This window comes from Salmo salar, chromosome ssa19 (genome assembly GCF_905237065.1).
Source record: "Salmo salar chromosome ssa19, Ssal_v3.1, whole genome shotgun sequence".
Taxonomy (NCBI): domain Eukaryota; kingdom Metazoa; phylum Chordata; class Actinopteri; order Salmoniformes; family Salmonidae; genus Salmo; species Salmo salar.
This window is the reverse complement of record NC_059460.1, coordinates 65,151,865-65,167,601: the sequence shown is the minus strand read 5'-3', so window position 1 is coordinate 65,167,601 and position 15,737 is coordinate 65,151,865. Positions and strand designations below refer to the sequence as shown.

Below are 15,737 nucleotides of genomic sequence, written 5' to 3'. Positions count from 1 at the left end.
TCTTCCAAGTGCAGTAGCAAAAATCATCAAGTGCTATGAAACTGGCTCTCATGAGGAGCGCCACAGGAAAGGAAGACCCAGAGTTACCTCTGCTGCAGAGAATAAGTTCATTAGACTTATTAACTGCGCTTCAGAGTTCAAGTAACAGACACATCTCAACATCAACTAACTGGTCAGAGGAGACTGCGGGAATCAGGCCTTCATGGTTGAATTGCTGCAAAGAAACTACTACTAAAGGACTCCAATAATAAGAGACTTGCATGGGCCAAGAAACACGAGCAATGGACATTAGACCGGTGGAAATCTGCCCTTTGGTCTGATTAGTCTAAATTTTAGATTTTTGGTTCCAACCGCCATGTCTTTGCAGAATAGGTGAACGGATGATCTCTGCATGTGTGTTTACCACTGTGAAGCATGGAGGTGTGATGCTGCTTTGCTGGTGATACTGTCAGTCATTTGAAGTGGTCAGTCTGAGGGGAGCAGCGGTGAGGTTGCCTCTCACCCGGCTCACCGTCCCTCTGCCCTCCTTCCCTCTACTGAGAAAAAAGGGCAGTCTTCCAGCTGATGGTGTAACTCAAGTCGCACTGCATTATTCCTGCCTCATACACCAATTCATGTTTTTACTCCTATGACCAGAGAATGTGAAATATTCCTCTATTAAAAGACAAGACGCTAATAATAATGCAATCTTATCGGAACACTTTGTTATACTCATTCATTGCAGCATGTGGAAGTAGGGGGAATGCGCATTTTATGGCTTATGAAGTGTTGACAGTGCTGAATAACAACTTAAACATTCAATGAATACAGCAGAGCTGCTGTTTCTCTCTAGTCATGGTTATAAAAGTTTTGAAATCTCAGTATCAACTTTTCTGTGCGTTAGAGGCTGATTTTTCCAGTCTATGGTGAGGAAACTGCAGACAGTGATAGGTGCACTTGATTTGCTCTCTGGGCCTGCCGGGTAGGTGGAGATCTACCTTCAGACACATGAAGTAGTTCAAAATGGGAACACTACCTTTCCGGGCGCTAGGACTTCTGAATCAAGTGCACCTACCACCAACAGTGCAAAAGGAATTAAAAAAAATAGGAATGCAAGGATTTATTTCTTATATATATACACACATTAATGTTTGGTAATTGACTAGGAATGCTGTGGTGACCACTGATGTAGATGCATACTTTGAATATCACCCAAAGAATTACCTTATTCAGTTGTATGCATTATTTATTAAATCCTTTAACACAGATCATCAACTAGATACAAACAGTCCTATTTTTTTCCTTGAGAGGATGGTTGGAACATAATTGCAAATAGACAGGAAGGAGCCCAAACATATTTGACTTAAACAATCATTTCAAACCTTGCTTACATTTAGTATACGATCACATCTCTATTATGTGTGGGAATACTGGGAACAGATTTCCAAAATTAAAATCACTTCGAGTTGATTTCCTGGTGTTTTTACAGCCTTATGTCCAAATATGAATTTATTAATTATTTGCTCAGAAAAACACCTGCGGAATAGATTCGGCCTGTGGGCCGCCAGTTGAGGAAAACTGTAAGCATCTCAGACCACCTCCAGGGGGTCCTTGTCAGCCCGTGACAGCGCCACGGTAACGGAGTTGGACAGATGCCCTGCCAGCCTCTTCTTGAACACGGCCAGGAAACCCCGCTCGCTGTTGCTATGGTCACTGAGGATCACGCTGGCACCCGCAGCAACGGAGTCCAGGACCTCGTGATGGGACATCTCACCTGGGGGAGAAATGAGGTCAATGTCTGGACATTTAAACATGAATCAAGTAAAGTCAAGTAAAAGTGTGTGTGTGTGTAGGCATGCATGCATGTACACTGAGTATACAAAACTGATCATTCCATGACAGACTGACCAGGTGAAAGCTATGATCCTTTTTGATGTCACCTGTTAAATCCACTTCAAATCAGTGTAGATGAAGGGGAGGAGACCGGTTAAAAGCTTTTTAAGCCTTGAGACATGCATGATTCTGCCACCACCATGCTTCACAGTAGGGACGGTGCCAGGTTCTCTCCAGAAGTGACACTTGGCATTCAGGCCAAATAGTTCAATCTTGGTTTCATCAGACCATAACATCTTGTTTCTCATGGTCTGAGAGTCCTTTATGTGCCTTTTGAAAAACTCCAAGTGGGCTGTCATGTGCCTTTTACTGAGGGGTGGCTTCCGTCTGGTCACTCTACCATAAAGGCCTGATTGGTGGTGCTGCAGAGATGGTTGCCCTTCTGGAAGGTTCTCCCTTCTCCATAGAGGAACTCTGGAGCTCTGTCAGTGACCATTGGGTTCTTGGTCACCTCCCTGACCGAGGCCCTTCTCTCCCGATTGCTCAGTTTGGCCGAGCGGCTAGCTCTAGGAGGAGTCTTGGTGGTTCCAAATTTCTTCCATTTAAGAATGATGGCAGCCACAGTGTTTTTGGGGACCTTCAATGTTGCCGGCATTTTGGGGAACCCTTCCCCAGATCTGTGCCTCGACAATCCTGTCTTGGAGCTCTACGGAAAATTAATTCCACCTCATGGCTTGGTTTTTGCTGACATGCACTGTCAACTGTGGGACCTTATATAAAGTGTCAATCAAGGGTTTTTCTTAATTTTTACTATTTTCTACATTGTAGAATAATAGTGAAGACAAACAATGAAATAACACATATGGAATCATGTAGTAACCAAAAAAGTGTTAAACAAATCAAAATATATTTTATATTTGAGATTCTTCAAAGTTGACAGCTTTGCACACTCTTGGCATTCTCTCAACCAGCTTCATGAGGTGGTCACGTGGAATGCATTTCAATTAACAGGTGTGCCTTGTTCATTAATTTGTGGAATTTCTTTCCTTCTTAATGCGTTTGAGCCAATCAGTTGTTGTGACAAGGTAGGGGTGGAAAACAGAAGATAGCCCTATTTGGTAAAAGACCAAGTCCATATTATGGCAAGAACAGCTCAAATAAGCAAAGAGAAACGACAGTCCATTACTTTAAGACATGAAGGTCAGTCAATGCGGAAAATTTCAAGAACTTAAAGTTTCTTCAAGTGCAGTCACAAAAACCGTCAAGCGCTATGATGAAACTGGCTCTCATGAGGACAGCCACAGGAAAGGAAGACCCAGATTTACCTCTGCTGCAGAGGATAAGTTCAGTAGTTGCCAGCCTCAAATTGCAACCCAAATAAATGCTTCAGAGTTCAAGTAACAGACATCTCAACATCAACTGTTCAGAGGAGACTGCGTGAATCAGGCCTTCATGGTTGAATTGCTGCAAAGAAACTACTACTAAAGGACTCCAATAATAAGAGACTTGCTTGGGCCAAGAAACACGAGCAATGGACATTAGACCGGTGAAAATCTGTCCTTTGGTCTGAGTCCAAATTTGAGATTTTTGGTTCCAACCACTGTCTTTGTGATACGCAGAGTAGATGAACGGATGAACTCTGCATGTGTACATCACTGAGTGCAAGCTTCCTGCCATCCAGGACCTCTATACCAGGCTGTGTCATACGAAGGCCCTAAGAATTGTCAGACTCTAGCCACCATGCTGTCTCTCTGCTACTACACGGCAAGCGGTACTGGATCGCAAGTCTCGGTCCAAAAGCATGGAGGTGTTATGGTGTGGGGGTACTTTGCTGGTGACACTGATTTATTTAGGATTCAAGGCACACTTAACCAGCATGGCTACCACAGCATTCTGCAGCGATACACCATCCCATCTGGTTTGCGATTAGTGGGACTATAATTTGTTTTTCAACAGGACAATGACCCATCATACCTCCAGGCTGTGTAAGGGCTATTTGACCAAGAAGGAAAGTGATGGAGTGCTGCATCAGATGACCTGGCCTCCACAATCACCCAACCTCAACCCAATTGAGATGGTTTGGACAGCAGGGTGAAGGAAAAGCAGCCAACAAGTGCTCAGCATATGTGGGAACTCCAAGGCTGTTGGAAAAGCATTCTAAGTGAAGCTGGTTGAGAATGCCAAGAGTGTGCAAAGCTGTCATCAAGGCAGAGGGTGGCTATTTTGAAGAATCTCAAATATATTTTGATTTGTTTAACACTTTTTTGGTTACTACATGATTACATATGTGCCATTTCATAGTTTATGTATTCACTATTATTCTACAATGTAAAAATAAAGTAAACCCTTGAATGAGTAGGTGTGTCCAAACTTTTGACTGGTACTCTAGACAGGTGTGTGCCTTTCCAAATCCTGTCCAATCAATTGAATTTACCACAGGTCGACTCCAATCAAGTTGTAGAAACATCTCAAGAATGATCAATGGAAACAGGATGCACCTGAGCTCAATTTCGAGTCTCATAGCAAAGTGTCTGAATACTTATGTAAATAAGGTATCCGTTTTATTTTTAATACTTTTCCAAAAAATTCTAAAATCCTGTTTTTGCTTTGTCATTATGTGGTGGTGTGTGTAGATTGCTGAGGAGCTTTAAAAATATATTTTAAAATAAGGCTAACGTAACAAAATTTGGAAAAAGTCAAGGGGTCTGAATACTTCCCGAAGGCACTGTATATGCAAAAGAAATTGTTCAGTATTCTTGACAGAATTTGTTTTGATTCTAGCAGCTGGCGTTTATAGTGAATGTACCTGTGATGTAGAGGTCTGCTTTCACTCCATTCAATACTGAGCCTCCGGACCCAGCACACACTGCCACAGTGCTTACAATGGACTCTAAAAGGAACAATCACATAAAATTACGTTATCCTCTCAGCCCCTCACTAGCTGTCAACATAATACACTTATTGCAGCGAATATATACACTAAACAAAAATATAAACCCAACATGTGAAGTGTTGGTCCCATGTTTCATGAGCCGAAATAAAAGATCCCAGAAAATGTCCATGTGCACAAAAAGCCTATTTCCCTCAAATGTTGAGCACAATTTTGTTTACATTGTTGTTAGTGAGCATTTCTCCTTTGCCAAGATAATCCACCCACCTGACAGGTGTGGCATATCAAGAAACTGATTAAACAGCATGATCATTACACAGGTGCACCTTGTGCTGGGGACAATAAAAGGCCACTAAAATATGCACTTTTATCACACAACAATGTCACAAATGTCTCAAGTTTTGAAGGAGTGTGGAATTGGCATGCTGACTGCAGTAATGTCCAAGAGAGCTGATGCCAGATAATTGAATGTTAATTTCTCTACCATAAGCCGCCTTCAACGTTGTTTTAGAGAATTTGTCAGTACGTCCAACTGGCCTAACAACCGCCCAACCTGTAATAAAGCCCTTTTGTGGGGGAAAAACTCATTCTGATTGGCTAGGCCTGGCTCCCCAGTGGGTTGGCCTGGCTGCCAAGTGGATGGGCCTATGCCCTCCTGCCCAGTCATGAAGAAATCCATAGATTAGGGACTAATTTATTTATTTCAATTGGCTGATTTCCTTCTATGAACTGTAATTCAGTAAAATCTTTGTTCAGTATATTTAAAAGACATGGTGTGTTTCCCAAACGGCACACTATTCTCTTTATAGTAAGGCCGGGACGATACCAATATCGCAATATTTTTTCCATGGCAAAAATGAAAACACAAAGAAGAGCAAACACTTTGGTCCTTTAAAAACCTGCTGTATGTAAAATATTGCATGCTATATCAAAAAATAAATAAATGTGACTCTGGATGACAACATAATGAAGTTCATTTCTAACATTAGGGCTGTTTTCCTAAAGAAAAACATGTATCGCAATACTGGTATCCTCCTGTCACTACTTTATAGCTACTTTTGACCAGGGCACTATATAGGGAATAGTGTGCCATTTGGGACGCATCCAAGTTAGTAATCCGGTAACAAAAAGGAAGACATAGATGTTTGTTTAGCCTTCTCACTCACCTAAAGTTTGCTGGGCTCCGAGGGCCAGTCGAAGGTGATTCAAACCCAGGTGCGATTTCATTTGCTGGACGGCCGCCGCCACAGTTACGGGCTCGTCCAAAACGCTGAGTCGCCCTTGGCCGTAGCCTGGGAGAGGACGCTACAGGGTGAGAAACAGCCAGGGTCGTGTTCACTAGGCACCAAGAGGAATAAAACAGAAACAGGGAGGGACTGCCTGAACTTTTTGTTTTACTACAGTGTGCACTAATGAATAAGATGTCACATGTAAAAAGAGTGAAAACATTTAGTAAAATTCATTGAAGTCCAGTCCTATTCACTCTGTGGCAAGCTACGCCTATTGATTCAGGATAGCAGGAATATGATCCCAGGGGATATTTATCAAGCAGGGATTAACATTAAGGGTTGTCCTATTGCCTGGGGCCTGCTCTGAGGTTGCGCCATTGGGCAGGTGATAAAATAAGTTAAAACAACCAAAGACCTCTAGTAGCCTAAAACAGACAATTTATGGCAGTCGGGCGAGTTGAGCCAGCTCTGAGAAATGTTTTACTGATAACAACCAAAATATAAAGAATTCCAGTACTGATCTTTCTGATTTCTCCCGTGTGTAGATGAACAGCTGTCAATATATGGCACTACTGCGTGTAAATATCTAATTTACATTTTCGTGCAAGTGGTCATAATCTTTGGGCAACCTAAAAAAAAAATAATTGTTTAAATGTTAATCCCTGTCATGCGTGCTGATATACAGTCTGCTTCCCCCTTTCCATGTAATCTTATCTTGCATTTACACAGGTAGCCCAATTCTGATATCTTTTTCCACTAATTGGTTCTCTGACCAATCACATCAGATCATCAGATATTTTTCAGAATTGATCTGACTGGTCAAAATACCAATTAGTGAAAAAAATATCAGAATTGGGCTGCCCGTGTAAACGCAGCCATTGTGCTCTAAAAGGCAAAAATGATCTTAAAAATCAACACTCAGACCAAACTGTCTACTTTGCGTGTTCAGGGTGTAATACGCTGGATACATATGGCCCCAGATTTGTTTGTGCTGTTTTGCCAACTGCTATGGTCGTATTTCCCATGACAATGACCATAGGAGATGGCTATACAGCACAAACAGATCTGGGACCAGGCTAGCAGCAGTACTATACCTTTTTTACTTGAAGGATACTGAGAGACTGGCTGGGAGTGGCGTGTTGTAACAGAGTTTGAACACTGGGGGTCAGCCCTGAGTCTGGACAGATCAGACTAATGAAGAAGCCATCAGTTTCAGAGCTAGAGCCAGATAGGAGACATGTACAGTAACAGTGTAAACAACAGTGAAGAGGTGTATACAAATTTAAGCACGCACACACAAACAAACTGACAGAGTATCCAGTACCTGACAGCTGTGTGCTGTAAACTGACACCGCTATTCGTCCCCTTCAGTTCTGCCATGATGGTGTTGAGCTCCTCCTGACTCCTGACTGTAAACTCCAGTTTGTGGCTCTGGGGGGCGCTGCTGAAGGCTTGACTCAACACTGAAACTTTGCCACTCCCTGAAGAAGACAACAGAAACAGTACTTGTTACTCCGCAGTGCTTTTCAAACATCATGAAGTTATTCAGGTGGGGAGAACACTCCAGAACATTCAGATAATTTGAGTAGAACAGATATGACACTCTATACGCATCTTCAATAAACTGTGAAAGTGACATCATCCTACCCTAATCTTTGGATTGGGCTTAACAATTATAATACAATTTGTGAAAACACATTCATTTAAGATATCTGCCAGATGCCTTTTTGGGGATTTTGTGCTGAAGACCATTGCGCTACATTTTTGCCCATTGAAGACCATTCAAAAAGCATACAAAAGTTCAAAAACGAGTTCTTGGAAAATTCTGTGTCACTTTCATAGCGCACAGAGCTACAGCAGTCCACTTTTCTTATTATAAAGCTAGGGGAAACACTGACAACAGTCTCTTACCAACTCCTCCAACCAGCCAGTCATTCACACCTCCTTTGACGCTGTCCCAAGAGGTGTGAGGAGAAAACACTGCTATTCCAGCCGTAATCGCCCGGATAGCCAATCGCTGCTTCCAGTCCTTTGAAACCAAGCACTTGATTGGATGAAACAACGGGGGGTGGTAAGAAATGATGAGATCGCAGTTCATGGCCTCTGCTTCCGACATGACAGAGTCGGTCAGGTCATTGGTTAACAGGATGGTTTTGATAGGCCGACATTTAATGGGCTCAACTAATATGCCAACGTTATCCCAGGACTCTGCCAGTGATAGAGGGGCAAGCTGCTCCAGAACCTTGAGAACCTCCTTTAAATCCATTGGACCTGTTGGACGAGATGAGTGGGAAAGGGAGCACGAAAAAGAGTAGCAATGACAGAGATGGAGATGGGTAGAAAGCTGACGAGACCTAATAGTACAATGAGAGGGGTCATAAAAAAAGGATGAGCGAAGGGCAGACAATTTGGAGTGAGAAGAGAAAGGGGAACAAGCGAGTGTTTGAGAGATGCTTTCGTGGTAGCTCCTTCTGCAGGTCAATGACAGAATTCTCTGGAAAGCATTCTTGTAGCCAGTCAACATTAGTGTAGACCTGTGTGCAAAAGAGAGTTCATTTGATATGAATAAATATTGTTTGCATCCAAGAGCAAGGCTAATCTGCAACAAGGCTGCATTCTCTTAAAACATCATGACCTGTTTATCTTGTCATCTATTATTAAAAAGGCTAATTGTCAAAACTCCCATTCAAATGCAGTGGTGGAAAAAGTACCCAATTGTCATACTTAAGTAAAAGTAAAGATACCTTAATAGAAACGACTCAAGTAAAAGTCACCCAGTAAAATTCTACTTGAGTAAAAGTAAACGTTTTTGGGTTAAAATATACTTAAGTATCAAAAGTAGAAGTATAAATAATTTAAAATTCCTTATAAACTAACCAGACGGCACCATTTTGTTTTTTCACGGATCTCCAGAGGCACACTCCAACATAATTTAGAAACGAATTGTGTGTGTTCAGTGAGTTCGCCAGATCAAAGCCAGTATGGATCACAAGGGATGTCCTGTTGATAAGTGCGTGTATTGGACCACTTTCCTGTCCTGCTTAGCATTCAAACTGTAACGAGTACTTTTGGGTGTCAAGGAAAACGTATGGAGTAAAAACTACATGACTACATTCCTAAAGAAAACAAACATATACATAGTAAAGTGAAGTACAGATACACTCAAAAACGACTTAAGTAGTACGTTACATCACTGCTCAAATGCTAATATGCACTGTTCTAGCTACATTTAGTAGGCTAGCTAATAGGTTTGGATTGCAATGGCTGCTGTTGCCATTTTGGGCATGGTTGTTAAGGTGCATTGTTTACAAATTAAATCAACTGCACGGGTTTAATGACCAAGGTAACGTTAGAATCGAGATAATTTAAATCACACGAATATGAGCCAGAGAAACTCTACAAACTAGCTAGGTAAAGTAACTTAGAGGCATGTATAATAGCTTCGCTAACATTAGATAGCTGGCTCCCAAACTTCGAACAGGGCCCACAGCAATACGCTAGCTACCAAAAAAAAAAAGGTGTTTCTTTTTGCATGTTCAGACTGGTGTGATTCATACGATACATTTTAAACGTAAGTTATCAATTAATAGGCAAAAACTATGAATTGGAAATGCAAGCATTGTAACAGCACTTACTGGTGGAGAGAGAGCCAGCTTTTGTGGTTACCTTCTTCTTCGATGAAGTTTAACCGCAGTTGGCATCCAATAAATGTTGCATTACTGCCACCTACTAGACTGGAGTATAACTCCCATATACTTTGTTTGAAAAAATAAATACAACAAATCCCCAACCATCTAACACTACACCAAAAATAATAATAATAACATTTTCTAAAATGACTGCCTCGCCTGGGTCACCAACTACCTCTCAGAGTTCAGTGTGTCAAATCGGAGGGCCTGTTGTCCAGACCTCTGGTAGTCTCTATGGGGGTGCCATAGGGTTCAATTCTCGGGCCGACTCTTTTCTCAGTATATATCAATGATGTCGCTCTTGCTGCTGGTGATTCTCTGATCCATCTCTACTCAGACGACACCATTCTGTATACTTCTGGCCCTTCTTTGGACACTGTGTTAACAAACCTCCAGACGAGCATCAATGCCATACAACACTCTTTCCGTGGCCTCCAACTGCTTTTAAATGCTAGTAAAACTTGTTCTCATCTGGCCTACCTGGTTAAATAAAGGTGAAATAAAATAAAATAAATAAGTAAAATACTCCTCTATTTAGTGCTACTTCAGGCCAACAGCCTGAAAGAAAGGAACACCACCACTTAACACACCCTGTAACTCTTCTGATGTCAAGTCTCGCACACCCAAATACCTCTGCAGCCGCCACCTCAACCTCTATTTTCTGCGACTTACGTTCCATCCCTGCAGAACAGTTGATAACCATTGCTATACATGCCAAAAATCCAATCTTACTGAAACATGTATCACTTGTTGGTTTATCCCTCTGTACTGGTACAGATCGAATACTCACACCACTCCTCTAAGGATCCCTCCCCCTTGACCCATCTTCCTCTACTTTCTTCACTGCCTCAGCATATGACAACTTCTGCACTAGTCTAACCCGGGAAACCTCAACCTGCCTCTCACACAGGACATTTCTGATCCCCAGCCCCATGGGCACCCCTACAATTAACACATAACACTACTTTCCCCAATGCTACACCTTCCTTTGTCTCATGCCCTTCTGCACACATCTCATACCTAGGAACCTCCATCCTACACACTGCTGCCACATGCCCATAAGCTTGGCACCTGTAACAACGTAATGTATTTGGCACAAAAGCTCATAGAGGATAACTTATATAAGGGTCCACTTTTTCCAAAAAATTAACTTCTACTGTCAAAGACTCATCTTTACCCTGACCCTCGATGCAAGCCTCGGGCTCCGAGAACTTCACCACACCTATGAACTCCAATACTTCGCCCTCATTCACTTCCATTTCTCCACCTGTCTTCAATGCACTCTGCTTACACTTTCTACCATTCTTCTTTAACAAACCATCTCCTTTTTTCTCACCATTTTCTTCCCACCTCCTCTGCCTCTCTTTTCCCTCCATTCCTCCTCCGTATTCCAAGTATAAGTCTCGTTATGATAATGCTGCACTTCTCCTGACATACATCTTGTTCTTGCCTTGTCAAGGGACGCCATTTAACTGGCTGTCACAATCTCTGTACAATCAGCACAATCCCCTCGGGATGTAACGCTCAACAGTGCATCCCGCTTGTAAAGCAGCTACTTTGTCTTGATGTTATTCTTCATCAATAGCTACCGCAACGTTTTTCCATTTTAAACAAGTGTGCTCCCTTTCTCACGGATTCCTCGATTCGCTTGCTCAGACCCTGTGCCCCTCAGTCATGCTCTGTCCAGAAATTACTTTTGATACTGGAAGAATAACTTTAGGAATGCCTTCTTCTTCTTCTTCTTCTTCAGGTCCGCAAACAACGTTAATGGTGCATGGTGCACCTACTGGATGTGGAGGGGGGAACCTCTTCATTCAGTCAGTATTCCCTGTAACATTTTGGCTGATCCAGAAGTATTTTTCACGCCTTTACAATGATGTCTAGCTTCTTAGATTTTTTTTATTAGTTTCACTAGTGCAATGCGCTTCTTCACAGTTAGTGTGTCAGGATCTTTCTCCTGAACGACATTCACTGTAGGTTGTGGGACATCCACTACCCTCTCATCTCACTCCTTTAGCTATGCTACATGATCAAAAGTATGTGGACACCTGCTTGTCGAACGTCTCATTCCAAAATCATGGGCATTATTATGGAGTTGGTCCCCCTTTGCTGCTATAACAGCCTCCGCTCTTCTGGGTAGGCTTTCCACTAGAAGTTGTAACATTTCTGCTCGGACTTGCTTCCATTCAGCCACAAAAACATTAGTGAAGTTGGGCGCGGATGTTAGGCGATTAGACCTGGCTCTCAGTCGGCGTTCCAATTCAACCCAAATGAGTTCGATGGGGTTGAGGTCAGGGCTCTGCTTTCTCTGCAGATTCTCTCAAGCTCTGTCAGGTTGTATGGGGAGCGTCACTGCACAGCTATTTTCAGGTCTCTCCAGAGATGTTAGATCAAGTTCAAGTCGCCCTCCATTTGGCAAATCTGACCATAATTCTGTCCTCCTGATTCTCCTGCTTACAAGCAAAAACTAAAGCAGGAAGTAACATTGACTTGCACAATACAGAAGTGGTATTCAGTGAAGTCCAGTGAAGAGGTGACTCCAGGATGCTGGCCTTCTAGGCAGAGTTGCAAAGGAAAAGACTGGCCAATAAAAGAAAAGATTAAGATTGACAAAAGAACACAGACACTGGACAGAGGAACTCTGCCTAGAAGGCCAGCATCCCGGAGTCACCTCTTCACTGTTGACGTTGAGAGTGGTGTTTTGCGAGTACTATTTAATGAAGCTGCCAGTTGAGGACTTGTGAGGCATCTGTTTCTCAAACTAGACACTCTAATGTACTTGCCCTCTTGCTCAGTTGTGCACCAGGGCCTCCCACTCCTCCTTCTATTCTGGTTAGAGACAGTTTGCGCTGTTCTGTGAAGGGAGTAGTACACAGCGTTGTACGAGATCTTCAGTTTCTTGGCAATTTCTCGCATGGAATAGCCTTAATTCCTCAGAACAAGAATAGACTGACGAGTTTCAGAAGAAAGTTCTTTGTTTCTGGTCATTTTGAGTCTGTAATCGAACCCACAAATGCTGATGCTCCAGATACTCAACTAGTCTAAAGAAGGCCAGTTGTATTGCTTCTTTAATCAGGAAAACAGTTGTCTGCTGTGCTAACATATTTGCAAAAGGGTTTTCTAATGATCATTTAGCCTTTTAAAATGATAAACTTGGATTAGCTAACACAACATGCCATTGGAACACAGGAGTGATGGTTGCTGATAATGTGCCTCTGTACACCTATGTAGATATTCCATTTACAAAAATCAGCCACTTCCAGCTTCGATAGTCATTTACAACATTAACAATGTCTACATGGTATTTCTGATCAATTTGATGTTATTTTAATGGACCAAAAATGTGCTTTTCTTTCAAAATCAAGGACATTTCTAAGTGACCCCAAACTTTTGAACGGTAGTGTACATCTCGTGTCTGAGCCATACAGTCTGAGCTCGTGTCTCTATACTGAAATTTCGCTTGTTTGATTGCCATGCGGAGGGAATAACTACACTGTTTGTATTCGGCCATAATCCCAGACACCTTTCCATGGTTAAATGCGGTGTTCACGCTTTCAGTTTTGCGCGAATGCCGTCATCTATTCACGGTTTCTGGTTAGGGTAGGTTTTAATAGTCACAATGGGTACAACATCTCCTATGCACTTCCTTATAAACTCACTCACCGAATCAGCGTATACGTCAATATTATTCCCTGAGGCTACCAGGAACATGTCCCAGTCTGCATGATCAAAACAATCTTGAAGCGTGGATTCCGATTGGTCAGACCAGTGTTGAATAGTTCTTAGCACGGGTACATCCTGTTTGAGTTTCTGCCTATAGGAAGGGAGGAGCAAGATGGCCGTGTTCAGATTTGCCCAAGAGAGGGCGGGGGAGGGCCTTGTCGCCGTCAATTGAACGGGGGGGGTGCAAAAGAATGTACAAGAGAAAAGTAAATTCCATACGGGGAAAGGAAAATGATCATTCATCCACACAAACGACAAAAAAATATATACATTCCCACGCCTTAAGTCATTCGAAAACTAAAATACCCTGCTCAGGTTCCGGGGCCTGAGAGGGTGGGACTGCACGAGACAGTACTCCATGTAGTTCCTCAGATGTCAAATCCTTTAATCCCAGAAAGAGTTCAGCTGCAGAAACAATTATGTCAATCTTTCTTGACTTCTTTTCCACTTATGCACTTCCTTTTATCGACAATGCTACAACTGACAAAGTCCACTTTCTTCATATGAAGAATGTCTGGATCCTGCTGGTGACACGCAGGCCTAGGCGCATGTTGCTGTTGGCTCCACTGGTATTGACTAACAAACATTGGACCTTCTGCTCCTTCTACCTTTTTTACCGCCTCCCCATAGAAGACAAACTGAACTGCCTTGACTTTGGCCACCTCCATCTATTTCACCCTATTTGGGCATTCCAAGGATGTCACCATATGTTCTCCACCCCACTTTACAACACTTTATTCCTTTGCGATTCTCTCCTGCCCTTCAGTCTCCATCAAAGTGATTTTATCCCACATTTCGGTTCCTTCCGTCTCAAGACACTTTCTACATGTCCAAACATTTTACTTATCTTTCACTGCCAATACCTGGATATAATGGCTCTGAAAGGATAATACACATATCCCAGCTGCACAAGGGTCAAGAGGGATTCCACATAAAAAAGCACAACTGACAAACTCTTCTCCGTCTTTCCATTATTCACACGATTCATCCAGCATACATCAACCTCTCCAGGAATTTTCTTTAGTATATCAATGTCTTCCGAAACTCCAGAAATTATTCCTTTAATAGGTGCCTTGTTCCGTATCTCAAAGTACGACACATCAGCTCCAAATTTGGTGAGTTCCAATAGCAGTTTTTTTCTGCTCCTCCGACACAAACAAAATCAGAACTGTAATGAACACGAGGGGAGACAGAGCTGGTTTCAAGCACAGGGCGCAGCTGGTGTTTATTGCAAAGGACCACAGGAGGAGGCAGGTAGCTGGATCCAGGGGCAGGCAGAAGGTCATACACAGGGGGTCCAAAAGGGCAACAGCACAGGCAGGGAAAAGGCTAGTAACGTTGTCCTGGAGATCAGGCAATAGGTTGATAACAGGAAATCCAATAGGCTAAAGTACAGGCAGGGAATAGGCAAAAGCTATCATACTCAGGAGGAGTAAATCACAGGAAACCCAGCACTTTGAAAGCCGTGTGTCACAAAACAAACAATACCTCACAGTGATGGGATGCAAAGAACTGAACTAAATAGTGTGTGATAATGACAAACAGGTGTGTGAACTGGTGATTAGAATTCAGGTGATTTGGATCTGGAGAGTGAGCTGCGTTCAGGCATCTAGGTGTTTGAGGGTGTGAGTTGGAAGCAGACATTAGAAGAACAAGCCCACTTCTCGTGATTATCACCGATTTTTCTTTACCCAAAGCTTTCTCCACCACTTTGGATGTCTTCAATGGGTTCACCATGTCGGGCGTACATATTCCCACAAAACCTACCCCTAGAAAATACAATGGGGAATTATCAACACCAGTGGCTTCCTGTCCCCCATCAATTCAGCTTATGTTTATATTTCTTTGGACAAAAGTTCATTCTTCATTTCCACCACCAAAGGATTCCAGCTCCATGTCCGATTCTGCCATTGTCTTCTTGCTGGTGCCTCTGCAGGGGAAAGGGAGAAAAAGAAAGGGGGGAAAATGACATCATGTAAAATACAAAAATAGACATCCACAAACAAATCCATCCCACTCCTTCATTCACAGACCAATCCAAAATACATCCCTACTCGGGCTCAGGGGCCTGTGAGGGTGGAACAGTCTTTCGAACGGATTCCTTGCAAGGCCTCAGCTGTGAAATTACGAAGACCCCAAGAATGTTCAGCCACACTCACAATGATGTCAACTTCTCCGCTTGTGCTATACAGATTATATCCATTGCAATAAATGATACAAAGTCCACCTTTTTAACATGTAATATATCATGATCCCTCAGTTGGTGAGAAACCTTCACTGGTGATACCATTGTTTCTTCACTGCTATTTGCTCCTTCCACACTTCTTGCCGCCTCCAGTTAGGAGCGTGTCTGGACAGCCCTTATTCTTGCCAGCTCTGTCTCCTTCACCATAA

At 42.6% G+C, this 15,737-nt stretch overlaps 1 protein-coding gene across 1 annotated transcript; it reads right to left on the bottom strand.

Annotated features, from left to right (window-relative positions):
* Nucleotides 1-1,209: 1,209 nt before the first annotated feature.
* On the bottom strand, nucleotides 1,210-9,623 carry nif3l1 (NIF3 NGG1 interacting factor 3-like 1 (S. cerevisiae)). Its single transcript, NM_001146480.2, is given in 3 exon segments — nucleotides 1,210-1,540; nucleotides 7,999-8,465; nucleotides 9,567-9,623. Coding segments are annotated over 2 exon segments (603 nt in total). The 5' UTR covers nucleotides 8,456-8,465; nucleotides 9,567-9,623; the 3' UTR covers nucleotides 1,210-1,394.
* Nucleotides 9,624-15,737: the final 6,114 nt, after the last annotated feature.